Genomic DNA, 13,758 nt, shown 5'->3' on the forward strand with positions numbered 1-13,758 from the left:
CTTGGGCGTGTTTGTGGGCAGGAGTAATATTTGTATTTACTGGTTTTTTTCTTCTCGTTTCCTCAAGGTTAGTGAAATGGTAAAAAAGCTGTACATGGCTTCCACACCAACCTTTGTGGTAGACCTCATGAATGAACTTGTTGAAAAGTTCTGCAGATGCCACAAGTGGTCTGGTCGGCAGACTTTTGTCTTTATTTGCCAGGTGAAATGTCTTTTCATTTATATTCTTTTGTTTTGTTGTTCTTTTTTTTCTTTGGGGGGTGGTGGTGATCACAATTAAGGGGACTGGAACTCTTCAGCTGTCTATTGACATTATGTTGGTGAATATTTGAGAGCTTTGTTTCCAAGGGAATAGTTTCATGGCTGCTTTTTTCTCTGTTTCTCCATAGATGAGCTTGACTGCATCTTTAGCTCAGCATGTTAGCACCAGGTCATCAAATCTGATACTGAATGTAGAGCACAAGGGCAGCAAAATAATCTCTGAGTTGTGGAGCTGCTTTGTTGCTCAGCATGAAGTGAGATTTATGTAATAAATCTTTAGAAATCAATCAGTAGGTGCTGCCTGTACCTCTTTAGCCAGCTTGTGCAGCTTGGTCAACAAAACAAACAGGAGCTGAAACTAGCTGGGATCCCAAGGAAGTGGTCACATTTGGAGGCTGTAGTAGAGATGCAGACTGGGAGCCACCATGGCTGCTGCCCAGGTGGGCAGCTCTTGGAAGTGTTTGGAGAAATGTGAGCTTTGAGCTTATTTAGAGAAACATCTTTGGGTATAAGAGGTGTTCATTGACATGAACCATTTTTGTCTTAATATAGTATCTAGTTTAAACAAAGACTAAATTAATTGTGAGAAGGATTGTAAAGGTCTACTTTTCTCTCCTGTTTTCAAGTGGTACACTGATTTAAAAAGGAAAAAAGATTTCATACAAAATAAGTGGGTTTCTAACTGAGCCTGAATTTCCTCAATTCTAGTTTGCTTCATTGTGTCTGGGTTTGTGCTAGAAAGTTCTGTACTGTATTTTAAAACTTTGTGGATAGTACCTGCTGTCTAGCTATGAAGGTAGTAAGATCTGTTAGCTCTGATTATGTGTTGGGATTCCATCTTCCCTGTGCTGAAATCTAATGAAATTGCCTCTGTGTTCTTGCCAGACTATCATTGAAGATGACTGCCTGCCCATGGACCAGTTTGCTGAGCATCTGTTGCCACACTTACTCCACTTGGCATCTGACAAGGTTCCAAATGTTCGAGTCCTGCTCGCAAAAACATTGAAGCAAACCCTTTTAGAGAAAGGTTAGTGGCAGAAGGAGTTGCAATGGCCTGACTGCAGGGGGGGTTTTTGTCCCTCAGTTTTCCTAAATTCAGCTGGGAAAGAAGAAACAGGATCAGACATGGGCTGCTGCTTTTACAGTCTCCTCAGTGTGAGATATTGCCATGGCTGACATAAAGCCATGACCCCTCTTGTGGTATCCGACTTGCTCCTGTGTGATGCTCAGGATATGAGTTGTTGCTCATATGCCAGCCTGTTCTTTTGGTGTCATTTTCCATGAGTGAGCTACTTTGTAGAGGTGTCATGGGAAAGCACAAGTGAGCAACTAGCAACTGTGAAGTTGTTCAACAGTGCCCTTTATTTAGTTTAAAAAAAAAAAAGTTGTTGATGTTCTGTGTAATAAGAGTAAGAAAGGAAAAAAAATACACAAATACAAACCACCATTTGTTTTCTCACTGGGGGAGAAGAGGTGGCTGTTGTTAGGGGTTTATATTTTATGGTAGCAGTGGGAAGAAAGTTTCTGTGGATTCTCTTTAGGGAAATAAGACATGGAACTCTCAAATTGCACACTGTGCTTAGGAAAGCATCCCCGGTGCATTGCAGGTGCCAGAGGTGTCAGCAGTGCTCAGAGTCCAAAGGAAAACAGCATTAGAAGTATTAGGCTATTTTGTAAAACAGCAGAGTGTCCACACTTGGAATACTTCATCCATTTCTGGTCACTTCCACTCTCAACACCATACACTGGCTTGAGGACTGCTGTAGAAAAGTGCAAAATGTCCCAAATGCTGGACAACACCAAGGATGCCAACACAGTGAGCACCGGGCGCTGCCTTGTGCATGCTGACTCTGAGGAAGCATATGGAGACAGTTGAGATGGATCAGCTGATGGGCAGTGATTTATCCTCTGTTAACTGTGCCAAGGATGTCACTGTTCTTCCTGCTCTCAAGTGGCATCGGTGTTTTTGTGTCCCCCACGCGAATGGTGCGCCTCCATTCTGCATTGCCACTATGTAAGCTTATGGCACAGGTAGTCCCTGCTTCAGAGGAGTTCTGTGTATGATTAGGGAGGGTGGATAGACTGGGAAAGGCTGATGTAAAAAATCAGTTCAGGAGTTTTTAAACCTCAGATCTCAACTAACCTTCCTGTGAGCCATTTGTAGTTACACTGCTTTTATGCACCTTGTGTTCCATAGTTCATTAAAACTGTCTGAATATTGGAACTTCTTCCACTCTTATTTCGTGTTATCTTAGCTCTATCATTTGATAACTATTTGGGAAGGCTGGCCAAAAATGGAATGAAATAGAGTGGCATGGCCATGGGTAGATGGTATCTTTCCTCTGCCACAAATACAAGCACTCTCATCTGGAATCGCTTCCAGGCCTTTCCTTCCTCTTTGGCCATGGAATTTGTCACCCTTTTATACTGAAGGGCTATAGAAATCCTATACTTGAACAGCATCTTTAGAGCAACTGTGCTCTGAAACATGGAATGATGTTTTTTTAAGGTGAATTCGTAGATATATTTGGAAGTGTCCTGTGTGCCTGCTCTGATATTCCAGTCGGATTGTAAGTGTACACTGTCCTCTGAAATTTTGGATCTCACAGGGTATGCTGAGGTTGGCATTGAAGTATCTGCTGTCCTTTCCTCCCGTAAGTTTTGTGCATTTTCTCTTACAGAGTATTTCCTGAATTCTGCCAACTCTCACCAAGAAGCTGTGGAACAAACGATTATGGCTCTTCAAATGGATGGTGACAGTGACGTCAAGTACTTTGCGAGCATCCACCCTGCCAGTACCAAAATTGCGGATGACGCCATGAGCACTGCTTCATCAACTTACTAAGTTCTGAATGTTGCTATAATTAAAACAAAAAAATTAAACAAACCATCCTCAAATGCTTCTAAAATGGTTGATTTAGAACAACCTCTTTGGAAGGAGGGATTTCTTGCCAGATTTAACAGGTGGATGTTAGCTAAACCTGATAACCAGGGATTTTAAGTCAAGGAAAAGTAAGCATACCTGTGTCAGCTTGACTTTAGAAAAACACTGCTCAGAGAATTATTTTTGCCACCGAAGCCTTAAATCTTCTGTCTTCCTGAACAAATGAAACTTGAATTGGCAGATCATTTTCATTGCAGAAAGGATGTGGTGATTTCCAGAGACCTGCATTGTTTCTCCTGAGGAGTTAACTTAGCAGGTGTTTTCTGTAGCAGCTGATAGGCGGGATGGCCAAGAGGAGAGTTTGTACCGGGACTGAGACCTCCAGTATTAGTGCTCAAGTTTTTGTCAGTCAAGGACTTGATTTGTGTGCAGCTGGGCACACCCTTAAGTGGGAATAGCTTTGATGTTTGTAAATGGGGAAAAGTAGAAATTGGGATTTCTCTTAAGGGCTCAGTGCTAACACTAAACTAGAATCTGATTTTAATCCTTAAATGCAGCATATTGCTGTACCCATTAGCAGAAAACTTTGCTGAGTACCTGTGTCCTAATTATTTTCATGCTGGTCATGACCTAAAGGAAATTTATTAGCACATGTACTTTAAGTCAGGTATTTTTAACTTGATCATGATCGGCTCTGAAGGTGCAACTTTTTTCTTCATATACTGTACATATCTGAGAGCCTCCTTGGAGTGCTGCAGTCTTTAATCATGTTGTTTAAAAGCTGTTGTGATACAAGTTGTTCTCTACTTGTCCAAATAAAATTTATTAATAAGATTGAAAGAAATCTTGTGACCTTTTTGAGACATTAAAAAAATAAGTTTGAAATTAAAGTGGACTTTTTCTTTCAGTTCTCTACACTTGGGTGGCTGTTTCAGGGGCAGTGGGTTTGCTTAATGATTATAAAGAATTCTGCATTTTGAGATGTACTTTGACCATGTAGTTGAGGTTTTGCTGGATTCTTCCACGTGGCCCTTTTGCTTGGGAATCTGTTACTCCAGCAAATGTGAAATGGCATCTTGGCTGGAAGTAAGTCTGAATATCCACCTCAGTCAGATTTACAGAAAACTCTTGAGTTCAAACTGCCTTTAACCTGCCTGCAGTCCATTGACTGCTTTCCTTTCCTCTCATTTAAAATTACTGATCCATTATCTCCTTCTGTGTCTTCCAGGGACAACTTCCTTAAATCACCTTTCTTCCAGCCTGCGGAACCCAAAGTGTGTGAAGCCTTTTTTCCCTGAGGAAGCAGAAATGGTTGTGGTAGCTTATCTTTGATGTATTTTAGCAGAACGTTTTCACTTACCAGTCAGGTACCTGATGCTGTAGCAGTTGAGCCTTAGGCAGATACCTTTTTTTCACCTCCTGTTTTTGGGGAAAATAGATTATTCTGCACTTTCTTCTCTTGTAAACAGAAAGTTGTTATTTACTCCCCAGAGCCTGCTTTTGTACGGCCATGGAGGTGGTTAAGATACAGAGTCATCTCTCTCTGCCTTGAAGTGTGGTGTGTCTGGGGTTTTTAGGGGTAGATTTGATTTTTTAAATTGCAGGGTTTTTTTTCTTTTAGGCTTGAGGATTTTTGTGGGATTGATTGATTGATTTATGACTTTTTGTAGGTGTGTGTTTTCCATCTGCTTTTTTTGGTGTGGATTTTAAAAATAATATATATATGTTTCTATTTTTTGTTATATATTTTTCCATGCATGTCCCTTTTTCTTTTCAAAATTGGCAAAATCTCTGGAGGACTAGTCAGGGTGACAGCGCTGTGGATTGGCAGCAGGCTGTGTGGAAGCAGGGAGCAAAGCAGCTCTCCATGCTGCCATAAGCAGAGCACCTGAAAATGACTCATCTTCTCCCAGACCAGATGATTCCCATTTTAGCAATATGCATTGAAGTCCAGTTGATTCCTGCATTTTGTTCAGAGAACAGAAATCCCTTCCATCTGTTTTTTGCCTGAGTGTAATGACAGTTGAATTATAGTTGGAGCATGTGTGCAGCTCCTGATGTGAACAGGACCAGCTCTCTGTTGAGACCAGAGGATGCTTCAGGTCATCCTCTTGACTGTGAATGGAGCACAGTATTCACTGGAGGAGTATTGGGGCTTTTTATGCCAGTGTTTGGAGTCTGGAATTAACATGGCCCAATCTAATTCCATCACTGTATTCATGTACTCTTCCACCAGTCTGGTGAAATGAAAGATCATATCTGATCCCTTTAGGTATTTTCTAGTTGTTTAAAGGTAAAACACCTCTATGTTGAAAAATGAGACACAACTTCTGGTTGCTTTATTAATGCAGTAGTGGTGCAGGCCTGCAAATTTGAGGGAGAGTTTGAGGCTTTTCCTAAGGAAGACTTGAGTGTTTTGAGTTTCAGAGTGCCTGAATTCCCCTGACATGTGACAATTAAAGATCCTCTTCAGTAAAGAGGAGAAACGGCTTTCTCCTTTTTCCTCCACCCAGTGTGTGATGGATCCATCCCCGTCTTTTCTGCTTCATTTAATCATTCCCAAGAAGTAAAGGGGAAGGGAAAGACTTGCTCTGTTCTCAGCATTTCCCAAGAGCATTTGATCTACAGCCTGAGGGATGTGGACTCTATTGCTGAACTCTGGTGGGGGATTTTCTCATGCCAGCAGTGTTAGCAGTGTCAATAATTCAGTCTTCATCATGTCCCTAAGGATATGGAGTTTGTGGAAATGTGCATCCTTGTTCTGAGTGGTGCTAAACGGAGCTGTTTCTGCTGTGGGGCAGTGTCTGGGGATGCTGCCAGAGATCCTGCTGAATTACCCCCTGTGTGCTTTGCCTGAGGAAAAATTTGAGCTCTGTACCTCAGTTCATTTCTCTTTTGGTCAGGATTTCCTGAGCAGAAAGGGAGGTAAATTGTCACCTGTTGGTCCATGGTTTTCAAAAGCTGTATCACCAGTCTACCTCCACTTCCTTGGCAGAATTACCAGATTGGTTCTTCACAGGCAATTTTCATTGTTTTCCATTTCCATCTTGCACCTTCTTCATAAGAATTCTTCACAGGAAATCCCTTTTATTCCCATGTCCTGGTTGCAGCACTGCCTTACTCCCACTTGCTGTTTTCCACAGCAGGTTCTCTCCCTTCACTTGTTCCTCCCCAGGGACCCATCAGGATTGGGTGGGGCTGTTTCCTCGCCACACTTCCCTGCAGATTTCATGCCAATAAAACTGGCAAACGTCTGGAACCCTGTAGAGGGGGGGTTTGTTTATTACTAAGACATGTGCATGGCTTGGAAACTTTACTGCTCTGAATGTCCCAGATGGCTGCTGCACAAGTTCCTCGCCCCGTGGGTTCATTAGGACAGCACAACAGCAGGGTACTTGTTAGAGCCTTGTTAGTGCTTGTCCCCTTGTCCCTGCACTGCCAGAGGTCAGGCTGCAGAGGTGGCTCATTGGAATTGGTAGTGGAGGAGCAGGGGGCAAAGTCTGTCCCATGGCTCAGGCGCTCTGATGGAGTTCCCTCCTGCTGGCAAAGTCTCCTGTTGGTTCCTTGTTCTTTCCTGGGGAAGCTGGTACAGCTCTTGTTTTCTGACCTGGTTTCAGCCCCGGGACCCTTCTGTTGTGTAGGATGGGAAGAGGAGTCTGAGGCAGGCAAAAGCTGGTTCTGTATTCCACTTATTCTCTCCTCCCTGATGCTGATGGGAAGGGCTTGTCTTCCTTGTGTCTGCCAGCATGGAAAGGATATTTAAAGTGATTAATCATTTCTTTATGTGCAGACTTATGACATACTGGTAGACTGCCTTAAAATATGAAAGTATGACAGAAAAGCTCATTTAAAATGTGCATCACCTCCCCCTGCCCGAGTGCCTTCAGATTCTGCCTGTTAGTTTTAATTAACATTTTATTTAGATCGGAAAAATAAATAAAGAGCCCAAGTTAATGGGATTATTTCAGGGTTCAGTTGCTGTTGAGGTTGGACTACATCTAGCTGATTAAAATACCCTGTCACTTAGCAGAGATAAATAACCAAATGTTTAAACATCTTACAGATCTCTGATCATTGTCTGCTTGAAATTCCGTGACCCATTTCTGCAGCCGTGTAGTAATGTCTCTGTGTGGGAAATGCTTTAAAGGATTACCTGTAGGTGCTTTGGGATCGTGACTGTGACAAGTGAAGGTACTGAGCACACTTCTCTGCATGTTTTTTAACAAGGCTGAGAGGAGGACAGATGCACTGTTTGAACATCAAAAGGAATTTCAAGTATTTTTTAGTTTATCTGGGTTTGCCATGTAAGAAAAACCCAAATAAACTCAGTTTGAGTAAGGTGCCAACAAAGGCACAAATGGGAGCTAGGCCATTTCTCTTGTACTGATCATTGATCTCATGGTTTCTTCTTCTGGCTTCTTGATTGAGGGGTTTGGGGGTTTTTTTTTCAGTTTTTTTCCAGTCACCTTCTGCATCTTTGTGCCTGACATTGTTTCCTACAGGCAGTGCTGTCAGCAGAAATGTCCTACCCCCATCTTCCTCAAGGCCCTGCACTGGGATAACACCAGGCAGTGGCTCTCCGTAGTGGGAGTGTGCAGCAACAGGAGCTCATTGGCACTCCCAGGTAAATCTCCTGTGTGTCAGCAAGTGGTGGTCCTTGGTGCAGAAATCTGGGATGCAGTATTCCCATCTCTCAAATCAAAATGCTTGGATTGCAAACTTCCATGGTGCTCTGCTGAGCTGTAGATGAACAAGGACAGACATGCTCAAGGCTCCCTTCCCCCTCCAAGACAGGGATCAGCTGTGGTTCCTCTCCTGGACAAGGGTGTTCAGAGACAAGAGGGATTTGGGAAGGGGGAGGCCTGTGCTGAGTAGCCCAGTTTCAGTGGTTGGTCTGCCTCCAGTGGTCTCGCTGCATCCCTTGTGACCGTACTGAGAACTCTTGTGGTTCGGATGGGCAGTTCTTCCAGGGCGTGGGAGTGGGGCTGTCCGGTTAAAATCATGTGTTTGTGCAGTGTAATCCTTTGGCAGACCTTGCTCACGCTGCTAAGGCAGCAACAGGAGAAACTGCACGGGAAACGTGGCAGCACGTCCTTTGTGTCAGCAGTGACAGTGCCAATGCTGAGCCAGAGGCAGAGTGCCCCGGGAGGGGCCGGTCCTGACGGGTGCTGTGGATATCCACCGCCCTGAGAGGGTGGGGCAGCTGCCGAGGGCTGGGTCTGAGGTTGTGCCTGGTCTCCCAGGGGCAGGAAGGACCGACAGCCACGCTCTGGCACAGGGCACGGTGCTGTGGCTTCTGCCTTTGGAGTGTTTTAAAGGACACTGTGGAGAACTTGTGCAGTTGGATATAGGCCATGTTTGGTCTGGATGAGGCATTTTTCCCTGTGCAGATGAAGCATTGGGAGTAAGAGCTGCTTGCTGAGAAATGAAAACCTTGACAGATGAAGCTTGGTCAGACCTTTTTGGTTGAGGTTCAGGTTGATGTTTTAATTGTTACCTATTATTTTTAATTGAAAGAAATCAGCTTTACATGGTCAAGTGTCAAATTCTTGGCTTCAGTACATAGATTTTAAAAATTACTACTTGGCTCATTAAACTGAGGGGACAGAGATAAAAATGAATCCCCCCAGTGCTAGTGTAGGCATGGTGACTAGAGGTGGAAACCAACCTCCTGTACAGCAGTCCTTTATGTCCATGGTGAAGGTTCCCCGTGTTACACATCAGGGCTTTACGTACCTCACTGCACTGGGCAGGGAACCTTCTACAGTCACACCAGCACAGGTGGCTTCTGCTCCAGTTAGAGTGAAGCTGAGCCAGCACTGGAAACCTGTGTGGACACCACAGAGCCCAGGAAACCTGCAAGGCCTTGGACACGAGCTAATGTTTTTAGACTTGTGGTGGGGATGTGATCTGAGGGCAGTACTGCTCATTGTTTATTTTTTTCTTATCTTTCAGTAAATGGAATAATTCCACTCCTTTTCAGCCGGTCAGACAATACCAGTTCACTTCAGGCTGCCGTTTTTCAGGGTAAAAAGAGTTACTAAGAGGGAAAAATCCTGCTTGGTGTGCCAGCTGTCTGAGGCTCTTCCAAGTACAGCTGCAGTATTTCAGTGGGTATGAAAGCTGTCATGATTTCAGTTAGATGCAAGTTAACCTGCTGCTGGCAAACCCCCCATTTGTGTCCTGGCTCACACTGGCACATGAATCCCAGTGATTTGTTCATATGGTGCTTCCTGATCCCTTGGCCTTCTTGACTGACTGATGGGACCAGATCTGTTCCATGCCTGTCTTAGAAAGGGCTGTCAAAACAAACAAGGTGTGTCCTTGTCACTGGTCCCATCACCCTGTGCCACTTCTAGTGGAAATACTCAGACTTTCAAGAAGGAAGCCAAGAGGCCAATCACCCTCACAAATACAAGTCCAGAACACTGGAATTAACGTTGTGGGCCTGTTCTTCCCTCTTTTCAGTAAATGTAATTCAGTCTGGTATTTTGTCCAAAGGGTTTGACAGAGATTCTGCTGCTGCACTTGGCACACAGAGGCTCTAAGGTGTTGGGAAGAGGCTTATTTTAAGTCAGCTGAAACAATGCTTTGATTTAGATAACCTGCTCCTTCAGGACAGGTATGTGCTTCATGCAGGTGGCCAGGCTGCTCAGATTTTGTTCTGTGGCCCTGTGGATTGATAAGGCAGTTTATAATGTGATCTGAACAGCACACTCAGATTATTGTGCTGTAATTACTTTCCAATTTATTTGAAATTAGCTTTGGCTTTTTTGGCTCATGATTCACAACTGCCACATGCAGGCTTTCAAATGGCTGCTGCTCTGTGGCTTTTTCACTGCAGGCATTGGGGTGAGGAAGCTGCTTCCGTGCTTGGGGCAGTCACACCCCTCTGAGGAAGAAGAGCAGGTGCCCTGCTCCAGCCCCACCTGCCTGGGCAGGGCTGAGGCACAGCACAATTCAAAGAACCATCTCTCAGGTGCTTTGACACCAAGTTTCTGGTTCAGGAGCTGAGCTGCTGCAGGGGCAGCAGTTCCACCTCCATTTCAGACCTCAGGGGTGATGCACTTCCAGTCATTTGTCATAGAAACTCCTCAGCTGCAGGCACCACCCCCCCAAGAAGAGTAACCGTGATTTGCATTATGAAACAGATGAAGGAGAAGCTACTTTCAAATGGCTGTTGAATTTATTTGCTTGATAAATACAATCCTAACAAAATAAAAGTTAACCAATATTAAGAGATTTGTCTGAAGAACATTAGAAAAATTCATGACAATTCAATAGGAATTAGTGTGAATTAAACAAACAAACAAAAAGTTTAAATATTGCCAGCAAATATAAAATGTATGTAACGAAGGCAAGGGAGAATGCTTTAGTTTACATTTTTAATCTGATCACATTTTCTGTGTTTATAAACTTTTTTCCAAATTTTAAAAAAATACTATGCTGTTTTTTTCTATAACATATCAAAGCATTATTTGTACAAAAATCAAATCATGGCCAATGATTCACAACAGTGCAATAGATAAAGAATACAACCACATCCAACAGGTGCTGAAAATAAATATCCAGATTAAAAAATAAGATAGCCTATATGCACTCTGTGGAGTTTCTGTCTATATATGGATTGAGGGGTGAGTCTCATGAGTGTATCCGAAACATTAAAGGGCCCTTAAATGCCAGTGTGGCTGGAGGATTTTGAAGGGTAGGAGCATTAAAAACAGCCAACCCAAAACCAAGTCCCAGGCGGTGGTGGTTGGTTTGTTAAATACCAACAAAAAAAAAGCTATTGCTGACCCCCTGGTGCCTCCCCTTGGCATCGTTCTTCGGGCTCATTTGGAATCACAAGTGACTGGCATTGGTGCAGGGGGAAATGCTGTATTGCTTGGTGAGGCAGATACATCCTAAGGACATAACCATTCCCATCCCTGCCTACAAGCAGTGGCTTTCTCCAAGAGATGGAAACATTTAAAACGGATGCAGACAAAGCTCTTGGCTACATGGCAGCAGTGTGAACAGGGCCTGTCTCAGACAGGTGTGATGAGGGTGGTTAATGATGAGTCAATGCGTTACCTACACTGCTAAAGGACATGGACATTTCCACCATATGGGGACATAAATAACATCTCTCAAGTTTTTACACTTACTCAGTACATCTCAGAACAGAAATGAAGCTTAAGGGCATGTCAGGTAAACACGATACCCCACAGTCTCCCACCATTTCAGCCAACCCAGAATAAATTTAAAGCTCCCTTGTATATAATCTGCATCAGAAAGGTATCAAAGGCACAAGCAAGAAGTGACTAGGTTAATAAGCAGAAATAATGGTGAATGAGGATGAACAGATCCACAAGGCAAATTATTAGTAAGTGTGGGTGGGTTTTGTTTGTTTACTGAAAATGAGATCTCCCAATTCTGCTCCAGTGAATGTAAATAATGATTTTGGTTTGAAATAAAACTTGTTACTGAATTACTTTAAATCACCTGAAGGAAACCAGTCTTGAAATAATCTGATACTAACTGGAAAACTCTCTGGCCTCTCCAAACTCACCTGAGTCGGATGAGTAGAAGCCACAACTATTAGAGACAAAAGTCTCCAGGGCTTAAAAGAAAAGTTTCTTTACAGAATGTACACAGCCACCACTAATTTGTGCAGTTTGACTCAAATTACAGTAATTTGCACAGTTCAGTTGATTTTATGCATAGCCAAGGAGCCAGATCAAATTGGAGTTTCTTTCCTGTCTTTACTTGGCGATGGCTTGACTTGCTGCTCCTTGCTTGCTTTTGGCTGCTCTTTGGCTGCTTTTGTCTCCAGGACAGTGTCTCTCTGCTGCTGAGAAACGCCCCCGCGCTTTTCCGGCTCCTCGTCCTCCTGCCCCTGCTGCTCGGATTTCGCACGCTGCAGCAGGCGGAGCTGCACCCGCAGCTCGATGATGGCCTCACGCTCCTCGTGAATCGCTTGGTTCAGGTGATTGTTCTTGATCTTTTAAGGAGGGGAAACAAATGTCAGGGCTCCCTCTGACACAGCAGTGCTGTAGCTTGGGGGTGTTTAGCACTGCTGGCCCGGACAGCAACAGGGACTTGCACACAGCAGAGATTTAAAACCAGAGTGTGTGGGTCACAAGCCTGGGCAACACTGATGCACACAACCAGTCTGCACCTGTGCCATCAAGTAGGCACCATGGGAGAGAACCAGGGAATGCTAAGAACCAAATCTTACCTCCAGTTCCTCATTCTGTCTCTGCAAATCCTCCAGGATGACCTGCAGCTCCTCCTCATCCTCACTCTCACTTTCACTCTCGGAAGAGTATTCCTCGGTTTCACTCCGGCCGTGCTGCTGGCGACTGAAAGACAAGGACAAATTCCTCTTTAAACACTTTGAGTCTGCCAGAACTGTGGTAAGTAAGGGAGTTAACTTGCATCCCTGCAATCATCTGCCAATGGTTTAGAAAGCAAAATCAGACTTTCCTTTCAAAGCTTAATTTAATAAAGCAGTGATTTCCTAGGGGGATTTTTCTAGTGCACGGGGTCAAGTTTCCTTTAGATCATAATTCCATTGTTAAAACAACAGAAAATATCCTGAAAGATTCAAATTTGTCGAGACTTCAATAAAAACAAGTGGCTTTCAACTCTGATGTTCACTGGGTGAGCTTTTAAATGTGGTTTAGAGTATTCTTTCAGCAAAGCATATTTGTACTTTTAATCCCAGCGTGCTGTCCTGGCAGGGCTGTGCTGTGAATGTCCCCTTTACCTTTGTATTTCAGCTATTTCTGCTCGGAGCCGATCTATTTCTTCCTTCTCGGAGGCGATCTGTCTCCGCAGAAACTGCTCCATGGCCAGCAGCTCTTCTTGCTCTGTTAAAATCTCGTTCTCCTGCAATGATCAGTTAGTTCACTTAAAGCCTTGACTTTATTTCCTACAGGAACATACAGTAAGTATGAGATGATGCTGTTCTCTGAAATACTTTCAGTGGCAGTGGTTAGCATGTCTGCTTTGAACTCTGATCCATCACAACCTCAAAGCAAACAAAAAGTTCAAACCCAACACTGTCTGTTCTGAATCCTCAAGATAATCGCCATACTGAATAGTTGTGGAGATGACACACCAAATCCTGGCATGTTTGGCTGCCTTTCCTTAAATCACAGGGGAAAGCTCCGGCCAACCAGTAAAATAACCAGAAAAACTGAATTATATGGCTTTGAAAATGAATATAAGGAGGAAAATACAGAGGAGAGAAGATTAAAGCTACTGGGGGAAGCAAGAGAAGGCAAAAAAGCCAAAATAGTTGCCTTTTTTCCTTTGATCAGCAGGAAAGCAGTTAACAGTCCTGAACCTGGCTACATAGGGAAGTGCTGCTTTCTAAGTACATGAACAACAAAGGCCACTTTTTTCTTTCACAGTGTCTCCTTCCTGCTGTTAACGAGAGTGTCCTCAGCTCTGGGCTCTCTCCTGCAGTCAGCATTCCTTCCCTGCTTCATTGTCCATTAAAACAAAACCTTGTGTTTTAATGGACAGAGACCCCTCTGAGCCTGCAATGTCCTCACTGCATTAGAAGGGACAAAGGAGTGTTCAATAGATCTGAAATACAAAATACCATCAGGCAAAAGGTAAGT

General features: G+C 43.7%; 2 protein-coding genes across 15 annotated transcripts in view; one reads left to right on the forward strand and one right to left on the reverse strand.

Annotated features, from left to right (window-relative positions):
• The window catches only part of PPP4R1 (protein phosphatase 4 regulatory subunit 1), a 65,523-nt gene extending 61,488 nt beyond the window's left edge, over positions 1–4,035 (forward strand). For all 12 annotated transcript variants that reach the window (XM_048289246.1, XM_048289254.1, XM_048289249.1 and 9 more), the window contains 3 exons: positions 68–202; positions 1,147–1,288; positions 2,943–4,035. In XM_048289246.1, the coding sequence (XP_048145203.1) occupies positions 68–202; positions 1,147–1,288; positions 2,943–3,106 (441 nt within the window). In that variant the 3' untranslated portion in view covers positions 3,107–4,035. The remainder of the gene's footprint in view (positions 1–67; positions 203–1,146; positions 1,289–2,942) is intronic.
• Positions 4,036–10,309: 6,274 nt separating this feature from the next.
• The window catches only part of RALBP1 (ralA binding protein 1), a 33,538-nt gene continuing 30,089 nt past the window's right edge, over positions 10,310–13,758 (reverse strand). For all 3 annotated transcript variants that reach the window (XM_048289432.1, XM_048289434.1, XM_048289435.1), the window contains exons 8-10: positions 12,897–13,018; positions 12,366–12,489; positions 10,310–12,128 (exon numbers count right to left, since the gene is read on the reverse strand). In XM_048289432.1, the coding sequence (XP_048145389.1) occupies positions 11,865–12,128; positions 12,366–12,489; positions 12,897–13,018 (510 nt within the window). In that variant the 3' untranslated portion in view covers positions 10,310–11,864. The remainder of the gene's footprint in view (positions 12,129–12,365; positions 12,490–12,896; positions 13,019–13,758) is intronic.

The sequence above is a fragment of the Corvus hawaiiensis genome, chromosome 30, assembly GCF_020740725.1.
Source record: "Corvus hawaiiensis isolate bCorHaw1 chromosome 30, bCorHaw1.pri.cur, whole genome shotgun sequence".
Classification (NCBI taxonomy): Eukaryota; Metazoa; Chordata; class Aves; order Passeriformes; family Corvidae; genus Corvus; species Corvus hawaiiensis.